Source organism: Oculina patagonica, chromosome 1, assembly GCF_052425735.1.
Source record: "Oculina patagonica isolate OP01 chromosome 1, crgOcupat, whole genome shotgun sequence".
Taxonomy (NCBI): Eukaryota; Metazoa; Cnidaria; class Anthozoa; order Scleractinia; family Oculinidae; genus Oculina; species Oculina patagonica.
Genome location: NC_135758.1, coordinates 29,685,974 through 29,703,694, shown reverse-complemented (window position 1 = coordinate 29,703,694; position 17,721 = coordinate 29,685,974). Strand labels below are relative to the sequence as shown.

Below are 17,721 nucleotides of genomic sequence, written 5' to 3'. Positions count from 1 at the left end.
GAAGTAAACTTGTCTAATCGCCGCTCAGTAAACATAATGTGACAAGCTAAAGCATCTGTCTTTGCATAAATGAACATCGGCCTAAAATTGCCTGTGTTTAAGGTCTAAAAAAAGAGAATTTTTAATGGCTTGGTGTAGAAAAAAGAAAAGGTGGTTTTAAACATAATGTGATTATGGATTATTAGGAGGTTTTATAGTGAAGGAATACCGCGGCTTATGAGGAACTTGGAAGTCACTAAATTAATTTAACAAATTTCGGATTATTTGTGTTGCATTTTTAAAATTGCGGACATTTGGTTTTTTTACAAAATTGGGATTCGGATTATTTCCAAAATTTACCAAGAATTATGGATTATTCAGGGCCTCAAATTTAAATCACTGTCATGACCTTCCTCTAAGAGTTCCTGGCTGCAGTCAAAGTTAACCATGATTTTGGCAAAAAACTTTGACATCATCTGCACCTTTGAGTGTTTAAATAAAAGAGGTTTTAATAACTCGTTGTGAAGGAAACAAAAGATGGGTTTTCAACTTGATGTTAATCACTTTAAGGAATGACCCTCATAAAAAAGAGTTCCTAAAAACTAAATCTGTGTATTTTTAGATCGATCCATTGGGTACGTGCAAGTTGATTTCACATGGCCAAATAAAGTTTCATCAAAAAGAAAGGTGGATATCCGGCTCGAAGGACCGTGAGTTGTTGGTAGGAAAATAACTGCAGGAGTCCTAATTTGGTATTGCCGTCTTATAGAAAAAAAGGCTTGTGTTTATTACCACATTTTTCAAATTAATGCAACTTACAATTTGCTCTTACATTAACTCTAAAATTAACACTTATGGAGGGCAAATTGCTTCAAATTAACTCAAATAACTGGACAAGGTAATGCCCCATGTATAAAATTGATAGTATGGCACAAAGAAAGCACTATTTGTGATGACAACAAGGAAAATAAAGAATAGAACACAATCCACTCGCCGGATCATGGCGTTAACAAAAAAACCTCCGTGAATGAGAAATAACTTGATAATATATCAATTTTTAAAATATTTCGATTTTTAAAATATTTCGATTTTAATATTAGGGAACACTGTTGCGACATGATTCATGACTTTGAGTCAAAATAATGGAAATAAGTATTATGGAAATTGAGGTGTCAGGTTGTTTTCATTTTTTTTTTTAATTAATCTAGAAAGTACGGTGCACATCCCTGATTGACTGTTTAGCCGTTGTTAGTGAACACCTCCCCGCTACAGCTGTATTCTGTTGACTGTGGGCATTGAAATGTGACTTCTTTATTTTGTTTTTCTGTTTCCCTGAATTTTGGGCCTACAAAGTTCTCTGATTTGATAAAGAACATCTTGCAACGTGCTTCAAGCAATGCGTACTGTTCCACCGCAGTTTTCAACCATCACATTTATTAAGAGGTGTCGTTCAATTTTAAAAGCAGTTTGTATATAGATGACAGAACCACCTAAAATAAGTTTCCTAGCTATTCCCCTTTAGAGCTAGAGCGGTTTACAATTAAGTGCCATAAAAGCAAAACCAAAGCAATCACATAGATCAATCAATAGAAACCCCGCAAACAACACTGTAAACGTAACAAGTGCCAAGCGCGGGAACTCGCGAGTGAGTGCTTGACCAAGTCGCAATGTCCGATTCCCTCTTTGGCGCGCGCCAAAAGGTAATTATGGTAGTTGTATTCATCAAATCAATCCAGACCAAGATAGCAGTCGCATTCGAACACAGTCGCGTCTGCATCGCAAGCCGGCTGTATTTGCAAGCTACGTCCATAACCTTCGCCGGCTAAGATAGCGGAACGTTTGAAAAAAGAAAAAAGTTACCTTCGAAAGGAAGAACAGGTGGGATAATTGGACTGGAATGTTTTGATGAAAACAACTACCATAATTCCCTGCAGGCGCGCGACCATAAGAGGCAATTGGGCATGCATTGAACGACTTTTGTTTAACCTTGAAAATGTTGAACTTCTTAGTTCAACAGATAAGTTCGTTTGCCTGTTCATTTTTTTCGTTTATGTTCCCACATCCTGTAAAATGTAATGACTTTATCGTGCGACGGACCAATTAAAACCGTTAAAATATTCGCGACGTTCTTGCGAATGGAGAACATTAAAACCAATCATAGAGCGTATCGTAAAGACAAAACCCTTTTGGGTGTATTATCGACGCTCAATTGAAAAATTCTCTAATTAAATACAAGTTTCGTAAACGTTTAGTTAAGAGTAATATCCATATACAGTCAACTCTCGTTATAGCGGACACGTTCGGGGCGTCGTCAAGTGTCCGTTATAGCGAGAGTCCGTAATAGCGGGAGTCATTTCCAGTCAAATCTCTTTCGCCAGGGATCTGGATTTTGTCCGTAATAGCGAGTGTCGGCATTAGCGGGGTGTCCGCAAGGCGAGAGTTGACTGTATTTGATTTTCTTTGTTCTTTTCGTACTAACAGAAGAGCTTACATATCCTTATTCAAATTATTCTACTGCGTAGGTTTCTTTTTCCAGCTGGCTGAAAATAATCGCCCCCAGTTAGTTTACATGGAGTTTAGTCCGGAGGAGCGTGTCGCCTTTTATCGGCCGTCCAAGCAGAACCACGACAGTGCCGATTGAGGGCGCATTCGTTTGAGAATATTCTGGAATAAGAATATATTCCGGCTATTCTGCTCCTGGGAGCAGAATAGCCGGAATGGAGATGCAAGTATTCCAGAATAGGAATAGGAGCGCGGGCTCATTTTCCCGAAAAGCGGCTGGAAATCGAGCCTAGAATAGGAAGAGCAGCCAAACGAACGCTAACTCGCATTATTCCAACTATTCTTATTCCGGATTGATCCGCCAAACGAACGCGCCCTAAGTCTGACACAAAGGCAACATTTTAAATCTTAAATCATGACCCGCCGGCCCAGCTCCCATGAGCAACAGCGTTTATTACTTGATGTAAGAAGACTGACATATGAAACTCAACGGTGCACCAGTGTTAAAAATAATATTAACTGTGGCTTTTCCGAGCAATTTCAATTGCCAAGGTCAGGAAAGAGTTTGAATAACCCAGATAATAAGAATAAGACGGGGGAACTAAGACATCACGTTCAACTCTGTACTCCTATGACAGACTGTCAAGACTTCGCTTAAAACGCTAAAAGTAAAATACAGCAACGTAGTACGTATTTGGTATTTAAATTGTAGCCGAAAATAAACAAATCACTAAAAAATGCAAATAAACCAAAGTGTCAATTAGACACTAAAGAAAAATCCACATAAAAGGACATTTTGAAATCTCAGTTGTACTCTCAAGGTTTATGTCTAAAAAATTTCCTTTGGTCTATAGTCTGTTCGTGTTGCAATGGATCAGCTCGATTTGAGATACCGGTAAAACTATGAAATCATGTAGCATCATTAGCATTTTTTGTTTTTGTTATATTCAATTTTCGAACTGAATTAAGACTCTGCCATAACGTTTCTTAATATAAGAGTCATTTTGGTAATAATCACAACAACTAATGTTATTAAAAACCGTTAAACGAACTTTATAGAAGTTCGCTGTACGTTGTCCTGAAGAAACGACTGAAAAGCAAACGAATTATTAAAAAATTCACTGTTATGTCGATTTGGCGATTTTCTGGACACGATTCACGATCGAAGACATCGAAAGAGCCAGATTGGTTTCTAATTTTTTAAGCCAAGAAACATTTACTAATAACCTGGCTCTTAACAAACCGAATGTGATTTTCAGAGTAGGTCCTGATCAGATCGACAGATAGGAATATTTGATCACCCTTTAACATAAATAAACAACAAAAAATAACCAGTAATACGTTCATTTACCTGTCTGTGTGGTTACGGAGAACAGGCTCAGCCCACTGTTCTGAATTTTTCCCAAATTTGTTCATAACTGCTATATTACCTTTGACGATCAGTACTGTCGCTAACTGAGCGCGAAAATTGAACTGTAGTTTCTTCAGAACTGGAACTTGTCAAGTTTTTCTTACACGATTACAACGTGAATCAGTGGTGGAAGATTGACTCAAATTAAGCGCAAATCCTGTTAGTTTCGTTTGAAGTCATGAGAAGTAAACTTGTCTAATCGCCGCTCAGTAACAATGTGACAAGCTGAAGCAGCTGTCTTTGTATAGATGATCATCGACACTAAATTGCCTGTGCTTAAAGAAAGAGAGGTTTTAATGACTCGGTGTGGAAAAAAGAAAAGATGGTTCAAAACATAATGTGAGGCCGTGTTAGGGTTTTAGAATTATGGATTATTTGGAGAGAAGCGATATGGATTATGCGGAACTTGGAAGCCACCAAATTTAAGAATTACGGATTATTTGTGTTGCATTTTAAAATTGCAGATTGTTATCTGTCATTATCTTTAGGGATATTTTTTTACAAAATTGGGATACGAATTATTTCTAAAAACTACCCAGGATTATGGATTATTCAGAACCCTCTAACAGGGCCTCTAATGTTAATCACTTTAATGATCTTCGCCTGTTCAAAAGAGTTTTCGGATGCAGTCAAAGTGAACCCTGATTTTGGCAAACAACTTTGACATCATCTCTACCGTTGAATGTTTGAAATATTGAAAAAAAGGTTTTAACTCAGTGTGAAAAAAACAAAAGATGGGTTTTAAATATGATGTTAACCACTGTAATGAATGACCTTTCCTTCAAATCATGTTCAGTGAAAGACTGAACATGATTTTGACAAAACAAGTTCGACATAGACGTTAGTCTTAGTATCGATCAAAGATCTAGACTTTGTGTGGCTCGTTATCAAGTTTGTCTAAAATTTTCTCATTTAAAATAAATATGACTGATTATTTAAACTGAGTGAGAATTTCTTCTCTGTTAGTGAAAGCAACCTAAGACTGAAGAAATGACTCTCAGGCCCAGTTTATGCTAACTACTAGTATATACACCTAATTTTAAATAGGAATGAATTAGTGTAGTTTCATAACTGATAGCATTTACTGAGGCATTTTAAGGCCGTTTGGACGTATAAATTTCATGCATGCGCTTAATTTATTCCTATTTGACTTTTTCCTTTTTCCTTTTTTTCTATGACAACCCCATTGCAATTAGGTGTATACACAATTATTCACATATAGGCAACAGGACAAGCTATTTGTGCACCCTACTTAGGGTTAGTTAGTTCATTTCCGATAACATTGCCGGAATCTAAGACCCCTCAGTCGCAACATCATGTTTTATCCTCTATATAAGTAAGAAGCTTATTAAATGTCTTATTAAATGGTTACGCATGTGAAATAAAAACTGCAAACAATACTGGAAGTCAGGCGAGTCAGAAAACAAATAACACAAAATAAAACAGGTTGCTATGGTAACTTGATGTTATTACATTTTCACGATGAGCACTAATTTCTTTCCTTATGGAAATTTCACCTTCAGAAATTAAAGAAAACATTAATTTTCTCACTCCCCATATTTCCTGTGACAGTGGTAAAGGGGGTCTAAATCGCGTTTCACAAAAAATAAAATAGCCATTTCACGATTTACGATGGAAAAAGGCCTTTACGGATCACGTAAAAACCTTTTAACCCTCTCGATCACGTTTCGCGGGAAAAAGCATAGCCATTTCACAATTCACGAAGGAAAAAAGGCCTTTCACGGATTACGATCACGGATCAACACTCTCTCCCACGGCCTTTAATCTGAATCGAAAAGCGAATCGAAACGAAAGCGACTGTGAAAGGATTCTGCCTTCAGTAGTTCTGAAGCTCAATTATATCATGATCAAACACAATGTCTGCTCTCTTTACTCGCGTCCGTGTTCAGTTCTTTTGTTCACGCTATTCAAATATTAAGAAGCATGGGCCTACCTATCAGGTCGTTTTTCCTCCGTGATTCTATACATCATCAAGGGAAAAACTGTCCGCGAAAGATTCACCCGTCGTTTTTGTGTATGTGTAAATGTGATGTTTTTGTCACCGAATCCACCTGAAGAAAAACGCGGGTTCTTTTCTGATTGCGAATTTTTAAGACTCGTGTTTACACAACGCAGTTGGTGTCAGGAAATTGCGTTTAATTCTGAGAATGTTCAATCTGTGCAAAATAAAAGCGGAGGATGGTCATTAAACATTAAAAGAAATTTTCAACAACGTTTTATTTGACCGCTTTTAATCCGACTTTTATTTGCAAAAAGGCTTTTAATCAGGCACCGGCCAGTAATTACTGTTTTGATTGCCCCTTACCGTTTGTTGTTTTCTGGAGTCGAGACATCACATATACAATTGTAACTGAGCCAAAACCAATCAGCATACCCCGAGTTCCACTGTGAACCATTCCTGAGCGGTTACATGTACTTCTAAGTCATCTCAGGACAACATGATTAGCAATAAATGACAAACCACCGTGAATTTTTGAAAATGCCAATTAAAAAAAAAAAATTAAAGGGTGCTTAAAATTTTGAAACTTATAATTATATTTTTCCATCACAGTGTTGATATTGAAATAACACTTATTAGTAGAAACTCAGCTGTGTTCTATTGGAAATCCGCGAATCTAATTGGTTCTCCCACTGTTTTCTATTCGCCGATAGAAAACAGTCGCGCGCGCGCATAGCTCTTTAAGCGGTAAATTTTCTTGATTTTTGTCTTCAAAGTGCACAATATTGTAGGTCTTGGACTGCAATCCTTTAGAGTTTCTACTAAAACAATTAGACTACTCGCCCTCGTTTTCTATGAGCGATAGTCAACTCGGCTGCGCCTCGTTGACTATTTGCTCATAGAAAACGAGGGCGAGTATTCTAATTGTTAAATAAACACTGAGTACAGCTCACAGTTCGTATCCCGATAGCCTAAGTTAATAATAATTATAAAAAGAAGCTCTTTTCTTTCAAAGTTACCATGCATAGATAGACTCAGTTTGTGTAAAGCTTATTAGTTATCGACATGACATAGCTTAATGATATTAGAACCAGCACATTTCTGTCTTTTGTAGCTTCTCCTATGGTAATCATTGAAAGCGGACGCAAGCTTCTCTTACAAAGCTTATGTGGAACTTGGAAACGGTGAACAACCTGCCAGATTATGTCATGCAAGGTTTTTTTTAAGGCCAGGGCAGTTGATCAGAGATCACTGCAGTCTGTATATACGGTTTAATTTATTAGGCGGCAATAAGAACCCTAGTGCTGATAATTTACTGCATGCCCACGAATACAAGAAAAATAATAATAATTCACTGTTCAGCTGAAAAACGACACCAAATGGCCAGAGTGTTTTCTTTCTTTCTTTTTTTTTTTTCGCGTCAAATAAAGTATTAACGTCAGACGCGGCAAAAAGCGAACATGACGCCACGATCTCCCTTCTTATTTTGCATCACATTTGCTAATAACGTCTGATATTGAAACTGTAAGGGAATAAGTCATTTATTTGCGCACATAGCACAGTATATGTTTTTCTACCGGTAAACGGGGAAATGCGCATATGAATAAACAACTAAGATGAAATTTGGCAGTTGATATTTGTGCTCAATATAAAAAAATTGGACCTGCGAAAGGCTAATCTCAGGCATAGCTAGAATAAAACTAATTAATTCACCCATTTACGACGACTGCGCTAACAATCCCGAATGAGATGTGCGTTAATGACAAACCCAAACGCACAACGAGCATAAAGATATTGATTTTTGTTAGTTAAACACCAAATTATCCGTCGCACATTTGTATAGCGCGAAATATATTCCTGACAAATCAGTAGGCCAGAGATACAAAAACACTTGATCATTGTAACATAAAAAAATAATGATAATAACGATAATATAATTTAGTTACTTCGGCCATCGTATGCTATAAAAGGGCGGCTTATTTTGTTATAACCTTCCTCGAGTTTTTGAAGATAAGAATCTAACTTTCGGCCCGATTCACTGTGCTTTCTTCAGTTTGGTCTGGTTTTCACTGATCAGTTTTTTATCTTTTTGATTATATGTGGTTGTGATCCCGTAACTGATGCGACAATAAGATGATTTACAGTTACTTACGTTGAGTTGTTGTGTTTTTGCATGTATCCGTGCAAGGTTGCAGGCTGGTATACCGTCTCTTGCGCAAGTGGCTCAGTAGTAGTGCATTTAATCTGAAATCATATACACATGGGATCATGTGATTAATGTGGTATGATCGAAACTATTGTCTTACATTGTCATGAATGAACTCCCACTCCTTAGTAACGTATTGATATGTTTATGTGAAAACACTGAAATTGAAAAGTTTACTGAGGGTTGATTGAATGGTTTACTCTCGGAGGGTAGTAAATTTGCAAAAATTATGCACAGCTTCCTTTGTCGATTTTAAGTCAATTTGTATTGCCGTTTAAGACGGAATCCATCAGGAAATCGAGTAATATTAATTTTAGTTGGATAAAAATTGAGTACCAGAATAATTTAAATCCTATTTCGTTATTTTCTAGCCTTTTTAAAAGTTAAAGTAATTAAAAAGTAAAAGATGAGTAGTTGTCCGTGATAACACTAACAACAATTTCTTAACAGAGTCTGAGAAAATAAATTTCAAAGTTCACAAGCTATGGGTAAAATCTCACGTGTAGCTATTTTGTAAAATCGTCTTTTAAGCGAATCAGTGAAATTCAGCGGAACTTCAATTCGAAATATGTTTTTCGATGATTGATGTTGTTAGAAATGATTTCTTTTGATAAGATATTTGAAACAGTAACATCAAAGTTGGGATTAAGATGAAAATAATTTTGGTACATAATTTTGTCCAATTAAATACTCGAAGTCCTGGCGGATTCCGTCTTAATATCTTACAATAGTTGCCAAGTCCATGTGTATTTTCTACGCCGTTGTGCTATAAAATCTGTTGTTTTTAGTCTTGGCAGGATAACAAAACAAAAAAAGGATAACGGCTGAAGTGTTCACCAAAAAATTTGAAAACGATTATTCAATATACATCGATCTTATAAGGTGAACGAAGCTGACAAACAGTACACAAAAAGCAATGATGAGGTTCTTGACTTGACTTGACAATTTGCCCCTGGTTTTACCAAATTGTATAGTTCGAACTACCCTTTGTTCTATTCGCGTTCTTATCCATTCCACAAATTAGGCTGTAAGTTTTTGGTAGTTTTTATTTGATCATGTAAACCGCTTTTGAATATGTATATAATATTTTAGCGCTATACAAATTTATGTTTATTAAGGACTAAACGCCATGGGCAAAAAAAATGTCTTTTTCCATTTTCCCGGCAAAGTCTGCGAGCCTTAAACTATCCAGGCCATATATAGCACTTATTGACTGACTAAAGAGGCCGGGTACATTATTTTGTCCATCCGCGGTCACACTTCACCGAACTCGCTGCGATCGGTCGCCATGTTCTCGATTGCAAGTCAAAGAGCCTCTCGTTTTGCTAGCGAGCAATTTATATCTGATATAATTTCTTTTCTCACCATGCATTACTCGGAAACAAAATTTGATAGTGCATGGCTATATTATCTATTTGACGGATTCCTGCCGTTCTTTTAATTTGAACTAATATAGACATTGCCCTCCCCTAGCGCCGAACATCTTGATTTTGATCATAATGTTCAACAAATATCACTCAGGGTCAAAACTCTGCCTTCATGCCACTTTAACTGTCTAGCTGGAACAAATGTGAGATTCCCAGCCGAAGCCTACGGTGAAGACAAAGTGGAAATGAGCATAACAGACATTCATTACTGTGGTTTAAAGGTGAATCGAACCTGAAAACCTGCTGAAAACCGAAAATAAACGAATTATTCTACAAAACGTGTTATCAACATGATACAAATGCTCTTGCTGCAACAACATAGTATAGCGATCATTCTAAAAGTTTCGAAATGTCCTAACAATATGTTTTTGCACTTAAACCTAACTATGGAAATGCCCAAGAAGTTCAATTTTCAGTACATTACATTTACAACCTTGATATAAATTAAATAGAGCTTGGTCGGTGCCAAAACTTTGCCATGTTTGTTTCGCTGCCAAAACTTTGGCAGAGTTCGCTAGCCAGTATCACAAGATTTCAGTGTTCGTTGTACCCGGTGGTTCGGGCGCGTTATATCTGAGTTTGTTGTATCGGGCATTGCACCGGAGTTGAATGTACGTACTGTAATAATTATTTCATGGACTAAAATCGTTAGCGGACCATTACTGATTAATAATTTTAAGGATTACGGTTAGGAAAGGAACCGTAACCGACAGTAAGAGTAATTTCTAGCGAGATACAAATCGAACTTACTTTGAAGGATGTCAGCATTCAGCAATCTTCCACAGATAACCGATATTCTTAGAGTCGATCGCTACGTTGTAGCATTCGGTCTTGTTATGATGTAGTTAGTGTATTCAAAATAACCGGAAAATTCCTACCTGCGTGGCCGATTCAATAAACTGCGGGAGAAAAAATGTTTTGTTTTCTTATTGAAATTTTGCTACCCATAGAGGTGGTCATTAGCACTTCAATTTGGAGTTATTGTCAAGACATTTGCAAAGTAAATGACCTGCCGAAGAGACAGTTGGCTAAACTGAATAAATTACTAAACTTCGGTACAGTAATCTTGATTTTGCCATATTTTCTTTTACAAAAAAAGAATATCACTTCAGGCGTAAATACAAAGGAAGAGTGTAACTCGAGTCTATAACAGTGACAGAACTGGGGCTGGCTTGGTTATTTAAGACCCGATCAATTTTTTAAAAGTTTTGGCTATAAAAATATTCTTAAGATCATTACAGAGCTACAAAATTACTTCATGTACATCACGGCTCTTAATTTAAGGACTGATGGCCATTCACATGATCATTAGCGAGCTTTTGAAAGATTCATTTAATCGTGCAATAACTGTTTGTTATGGACTGTTCATAGGTTGTTACTAAGGGAATAGCCAGTCAGAGAACGTGATTAATTTTGCTTCTAAAAATATATCTTACGCTAACAGTTGAAGTTGAGTCTTTTATAATTTGAGCATTCAGATTGGGACAATAAAATAATGTAAGTGATCTGGTGAGTAGGTTAAATACGTAAAATTCACGGTTCGAAGTTGTAAGTCAAAAACATTATCGGCTCTCTTGTTGCACGCCTTCAATAAAGTGTACTTTCATTTTTTTCGCGGGACTTGTTAATTTTCGCAATCTTTTGAAAAAAGCAAAATCTAAGAACAGCGAAAATTTGTTTTTCAACCTTTTATATTATATTTTTTATGTTAAAAACGTTTCTTTTTTTTACCCGATGATTCGCAAAAATAAAGTCTCTCGAAATATGCCCATTCCATTTTCGCGAAATAAAGTTCCCGCGAAAACTAGGTAACAATATGGTAACTGATTGGCAATATTGGGGGGTTGCGGAATTCAAGAAAGTCTAAAAAGATGTAATTTTCCAAAAGAATTTTACCATTGCCAACTGGGGGAGAGGCACTCGGCTTTTCATCAACTAGTATTTTTAAATTGGCTCATGTCAAAGGTTCTGTCCACTGTGAGCTCTCTGCTTGTTCATAAACATCAGTTATCTTATTTTTATCCTAACAATCATAAATTAGAGTTTTGGGTTATGATTATTTGCTTACAAACTGTGATACGAACAGTGAAACAGGAAAATATCATTATTTATTTTCCGGGTAAATACGTCTAACACACCAGTGGTATTGTTCCCTGTGACTTGTATTGTGTTGAGCAAACAAAACAAAAATAAATATAATGATCTCAACGATTGGCGACCAGCAGGCTGCCTAACAGTTCTCACTGCCATATTGTATATGTAGCCTGTATTATTGATTGACACAGTGTAAGGGAGATATATCTGTATTTACTCTGACTCTCTCTGACTCATCAAAAAAAGGTTCTTGTGACTTAAGTCAACACTATCAAGCTCACGTGCAATCCTTATAGAAATGAATCTCGAGATCTATAATTGGTGTTATGTGCGGACGGGAGCAAGACCGCGAATAATCCGTAATAAAGTCGACCCATTGATGAGTTTCATCTGCCGCTAGTGCCGGCGTGCCACTTGCCAAATCCGAAGAATGAGAGAACAGAAGTATATTGCTGTTCGGGCAGTCAGTGATAACGATTAAACTTAAAAATACTGTTATATCTGACCTAAAAAAATAGTTAAAATATAGACTAAATTTTCAGCAACCTTCTGTCAACGTTTACTCTGACGAAGGCAACAGAAGGTTGCCGAAAATTTAGTCTATATTTTAACACTTTATGGGTCAGATAAAACAGTATTTTTAAGAAGTATATTGTATGGTAGGTTATCACTGATATAGGAGAAAAATGATCAAAAAAGAACAGCACACCTGCGTGTCTCGCCGCTGCACTCACCGATTGAATCCTGATCGCTAATGCACTGATACGACGAATAATTCTTTCGAAAAAAAAACATTGTTTTTTAAACTCACACAAAAAAGATTGTTTTTTAAGCCGGTAAATTCGTTTGAGAATCGTGTACCAAATAAGTCTCCTCATCACTTCACTTTGCTTTGCTTCCAACAATTTCGTGATTATATCTTTATATTTATATTTCTAGAGGTTTTGATTCCTTATTAAAAGTAAAATAAGTATTAAAAACACAACACCTTACTTGTCGTTGAGTGAGCTCTATCTTCTGTATATATTCAAGGTATGTTGTTCAGTTTCTCTCCGGAAAAGCAAGTGACTAGCTATGCACTGAATAATTCTTTAAAAAGCCGAACAATTGATTAGCTAATATGTCGCAGAATCATTTGCGTATAAATGACAAAATATTCTCACGTATTTTCACGATGAACTCCCACTTCTTAGCAACTGCTGTTGATATTTACGCGAAAACACTGAAATTAAAACGTCACCAAGGTCATCTTTGAACTGAATGGCTCACTATTCAAAGAGGATCGTCAGTGAATTAGCAAGGGACACTATTAATTTGAATAACTAACTCAAGAAACCTTTCTGTACCAGTGTTTTACCTTACTTAAAGGAGGTTTCGCCATTTTATTCATTTTTAAAGCCATTTCTTCAGCGTTATCAATAAACTTTAAATATTTTAGAGCTTTGTCTGGTACGAACCTTTAAAGGAAAAGAACTTGTTAATTTCTTTGGGAATACAAGACAATTCCTTTTTTATGTTATAAAAGTTTTAGGTTCACTGGGCTTCTAATGAGCATTTAAACCTCGAAGAAAAATGAACATTTTCCTTGCAAAATATCAAGCATACACACAGGCTAAGAAAAAAAACTGATAAAAAACTGAGCTCAACTGAGGGCATGCAAATTAATTTTGCAGGTGCATGTGTCAATGACATTTATGAAACAACGGACGATATTATAATGATAATTATAATAATGAATTTTACGGAAATGAAATGAAACTTACTTTTAATATAGAGTTCTCCGGCTAGCTTTTCAGTTTGTTTTAAGAAGACAGTTCTTATCAACGAATATTGAATGTCTGCCGTTTATTATCAAAACTGATAAGATTTCGAATGCTAGGGGGTTTTTTTTTTTCGATAACTTATAGTTCATATTGGACTTTTACGACGTTTGAGAAGTGACCAATTATTTAATTTCTGGAAGCTAATCACGGTTTATACATACACTCCTTTTTATAAGAACCTTTTTATAAGAACTTTGAGAGTGAAAAAAGGCCAAAATTTAAGAGCATCCTAAGAACGTGCCTAAGGCTGGAATTTTGTTAAGAACGAATTTTATTTTTTCTTATTTGTTGTGAGTGACAAATATATGTACTGAATGAATAAATCTTTATTCAAATCCTGACCTGTAACTAACATTGCCATCACTCTTTGGTGATGCGAACACGTACATATCGGTTACGAATGAATTAAAAAAATAATCAAAAATAATCATCTTGTCCTGAGGACACAACGAATGTTATAAAAATGAAGGATTTTAGATGAGCAGCAAAATGCAGAACTTGATAATACAATATGCGCTGGAATGCCAAAACGTGTGCCGCACGATCAGATTCAATCAGTTAGAGTCGAAAACTGAACCATCACTGACTAATTCTGGATGATTTTTTGAGGATTTAATAGTGTTAATGAAATAACCCTAAAGAATATCTAAGAAATAAATATGACTTACCCTACAGAAACATAAAGCTGCCAATGCTCATTCAGTGAAGATTGTCACGAAAATGTGTTTTCAAATAACCTTGCCGGAATCATTTCTTAATTCAAATTGCGGACCTGAAAAAAAAATAATCTCCTTATTCTAATATGACCACCTGCATGTTTACGAACCACTTTAGTTCAGGTTTATTTGCAAGACGTTTGCAAAATAAATGACATTCGATAAGATTGTCGGCGAAAACAAATTAATTACGAAGCTTTCACGTTATGTAATGTTTAATAAATGAGCAGCAGTGTTTTATCAAGTTTAAAACACGAGGCGCAGCCGAGTGTTTTGGACTTGATAAAACACGAGCTGCGAATTTATTGAACGGCTTAAAAATCTTCTGATGTAGATCAACTCATTCTTGCACTAATATTTACATTTGGGGTTATTCTGGCCAAGAAAATTGGACGTAAAGTTTAGCCGTGTCTTTATCAGATATAAAGACACTCATTAAACATTAATTGCTTTTGTATTTTCTTTATGGATTATTAATGAGTTTTTTAAAATAACTATAACCTTGGTTTAAATGCAAGTACATGTTTGTTTTTTTAAGCAGAACCACGTTACATGAATTACAGTCTTAGTATGACCGCCAACAAGTTAAAGTCAGTGTGCGCACTCAGATTAGGTTAACAAAATGCAAATGGCGGCGCATCTATTAAGGGAAGAAACACTTCAGTCAGCTGATAGTCTTCATGTGTAACATATGGCTGTAGTTTTACCGTTTTTCATTTGCCTATTGCTACTGCTGCTGCTACTACTACTGCTGCTGCTGCTACTCCTGCTGCTACTACTGTTGCTTCTGCTGGTTCTACTGCTGCTACTGCTGCGGCTACTGCTGCTAGCTAGCTGCTGCTGCTGCTGCTGCTACTACTACTGCTGCTGCTGTTACTACTGCCGCTGCTACTCCTGCTGCTGCTACTACTTACTACTGCTGCTGCTGCTACTACTGCTGCTTTTGCTACTACTGCTACAACCGCTGCTACTCCTGCTGCTGCTGCTACTACTGCTGCTGCCGCTGTTGCTACTGCCGCTGCTACTCCTGCTGCTGCTACTACGTACTACTGCTGCTGCTGCTACTACTGCTGCTTTTGCTACTACTGCTACAACCGCTGCTACTCCTGCTGCTGCTGCTACTACTGCTGCTGCCGCTGTTGCTACTGCCGCTGCTACTCCTGCTGCTGCTGCTTCTACTGCTGCTGCTGCTAGATGCTGCTGCTAGCTGCTGCTGCTAGCTGCAGCTGCTAGCTGCTGCTGCTGCTGCTTCTATTGCTGCTGCTGCTAGCTGCTGCTGCTGCTGCTAGCCGCTGCTGCTGCTGCTAGCTGCTAGCTGCTAGCTGCTGCTGTTTCTGCTGCTGCTACTGCTACTGCTACTGCTGCTAGCTGCTGCTGCTGCTACTGCTACTGCTGCTAGCTGCTGCTGCTACGTCTGCTTCTGCTGTTGTTGTTGCTGCTGCTAGCTGCTGCTGCCGCTGCTGCTGCTGCTGTAGGCTGTTCCAGGCGTTCGGTTTGTTGGGTTTGTTTTCTTCCCTGAGTTTTAAAAGGTCTCCTATTTTCCGGCTTGTGAAAACTGGTTGTAGGCGCACGCCGATTTTGCTGCCCAGTGATTGGAGTTGTTTTCTTGTGTTGTCAGCTGATGTCTGGTCTTTGAACGGGATGGGAATCCTGATGGGTTCTTCTTCTGAGTTTTCGTTAAACACACTGGACCTGTTTCTGATGGTTTGGTCGTGAATAAATGCCTTAATCGTTGAGTCAATTAGTCGAGTTGGATAACGAAGTTATGCGAAGGTGGTCTTAAGAATCTCGCACTCATCGGTGAAAACTTTCCAAGTAGACGATAGCCAATAGGCTCTGTGGAGCATCGTTTTTTATTAGGCCGACCTTGTATCGGTGGTCGACATGGCTATCGTAGTGAAGATAGAGGCCAGTATTCGTTGGTTTCCTGTAGACATTTACGATGAGATTTGTGCCGTTTTTTGATATTTTAATTTCATACCCAGAAAAGGAAGGGTGTTGTCTGTAGCAGTTTCCATGGTGAAGGTTAAGGAGGGGCCGGAAAATAGGAAAATAGGAGACCTTTTAAAACTCAGGGAAGAGAAACCTAAGATCGGGAGCGAACAATACGTGGTGTACTATTTCAAATGTGGTCTATGCGATATGGACTATCTGCACCGACGTGTTGCTGAACACAGTTCTCAGAATTCGTCAATTGGAAAGCACATGTTGAACACGCACGGGATCTCAAAATCGGAGCTAATTAACAAATTCTCAGTTTTAAAGAAATGCCGCAGCAAATTCGATTGTCTCATCAACGAAATGCTAATTATTCAAGACCTAAAGCCAACTTTAAACGTGCAAACTGACTCCATCCGCGCGAAACTATTTACATAAACATGCAGCAAATGTCTATTATTTTCCACAAACTAATTTGTATTCACAACACGATACAACCTTTTACCTTGATAATGATGTTAGCAACATCGAAACGTCGGACAACTTTAGTTTTAATATTTCTACTGAAGTTTTTCAGTAAACCGTTGATTATACGATGTTATACACCTTGCCGTATTAACGTACTAACGAACTTGATAACAAACCCCATGTCGTACTAAGGATTTTTACTGATCAACATAGAAAATAAGTTCACAATGGTTTGTTCCCCAAACGTTTTTTTACTGTACAGAGGGTCTGTATATTGACCTGTAACTTGTATACCGTATTGAAAAATTCAGAACGAACCGACTTCTGTCCGCTACCATGATATCATGTTGAAAAATTAGCTCGTTCGAAACCGTAGCAAAATCGTTAGAGACAGACAAATACAGCCGTTTACTGGCAGTCTTTGAAAATCCTGAATTTCGTCAAAATGAGCCAAAATAAAGTTTTAAAATTTCCTTTATCAATATGGTTCTTATTTTTTTATTCAATTCCGAGTGAACTGTTTTAATGCAGTACTGTCCAACAAAGATTTCAATTTCCTCAAAGTTTCAGGACAAATGGATACAAAATATTTCGTGCAGAATGTAATTTGATTAAAGGAAAAGTTCACTCCAGAATGGCCATTTATTTTCTTTTCGCCAATAAAAAGTTTACAGAAAGATATGTTATTCACCAAAATTTCAGCCTCCAACGTGCGCTATAACCCTACGAAATCTTTGCCAAAACTCGACAACTGAAGGCCGCCATCTTGGAGCTGGTAATGTATGCGTGACGTCAAAGAGCTCAGTCTGAAGTTTGGTGGGGAAATTTTAATAGTCGAAACTCTTTGTTTTTTTGTATTTCTTGAAGCTCTGATCGAGCAAAATGAAGATGCACAAACAGGCATTTTGACAAACAAATTTAAAGCCACTACGAAGAAACAAGGAGTTTAGAGTATTTAAATTTTCCCGCCAAACTTCAGGCTGAGCTCTTTGACGTCACGCATACATTACCAGCTCCAAGATGGCGGCCTTCAGTTGTCGAGTTTTGGCAAAGATTTCGTAGGGTTATAGCGCACGTTGGAGGCTGAAATTTTGGTGAATAACATATCTTTGTATAACATTTTTATTGGCGTAAAGAAAATAAATGGTCATTCTGGAGTGAACTTCTCCTTTAAGCGAATGTTTTCACGTCTATAAA

At 37.2% G+C, this 17,721-nt stretch overlaps 1 protein-coding gene across 7 annotated transcripts in view; it reads right to left on the bottom strand.

Moving 5' to 3' along the window:
* Positions 1-17,721, bottom strand: part of LOC144662716 (epithelial sodium channel subunit alpha-like) — a 49,329-nt gene that overhangs the window by 28,299 nt on the left and 3,309 nt on the right. For 2 of the 7 annotated variants that reach the window (XM_078523620.1, XM_078523629.1), the window contains exons 2-3: positions 14,071-14,174; positions 8,005-8,096 (exon numbers count right to left, since the gene is read on the bottom strand). The exons of 1 other annotated variant lie outside the window; for it this stretch is intronic. Coding sequence is in view for 3 of the 6 variants with exons in the window: in XM_078523629.1 (XP_078379755.1) it covers positions 8,005-8,027 (23 nt within the window). In the remaining 3 variants the exon portion in view is untranslated. Of the gene's footprint in view, positions 1-5,846; positions 5,969-8,004; positions 8,097-12,572; positions 12,633-14,070; positions 14,175-17,721 lie in introns of those variants that run through there. 4 more of the 7 variants (XM_078523671.1, XM_078523663.1, XM_078523636.1 and 1 more) reach the window with 4 other exon arrangements.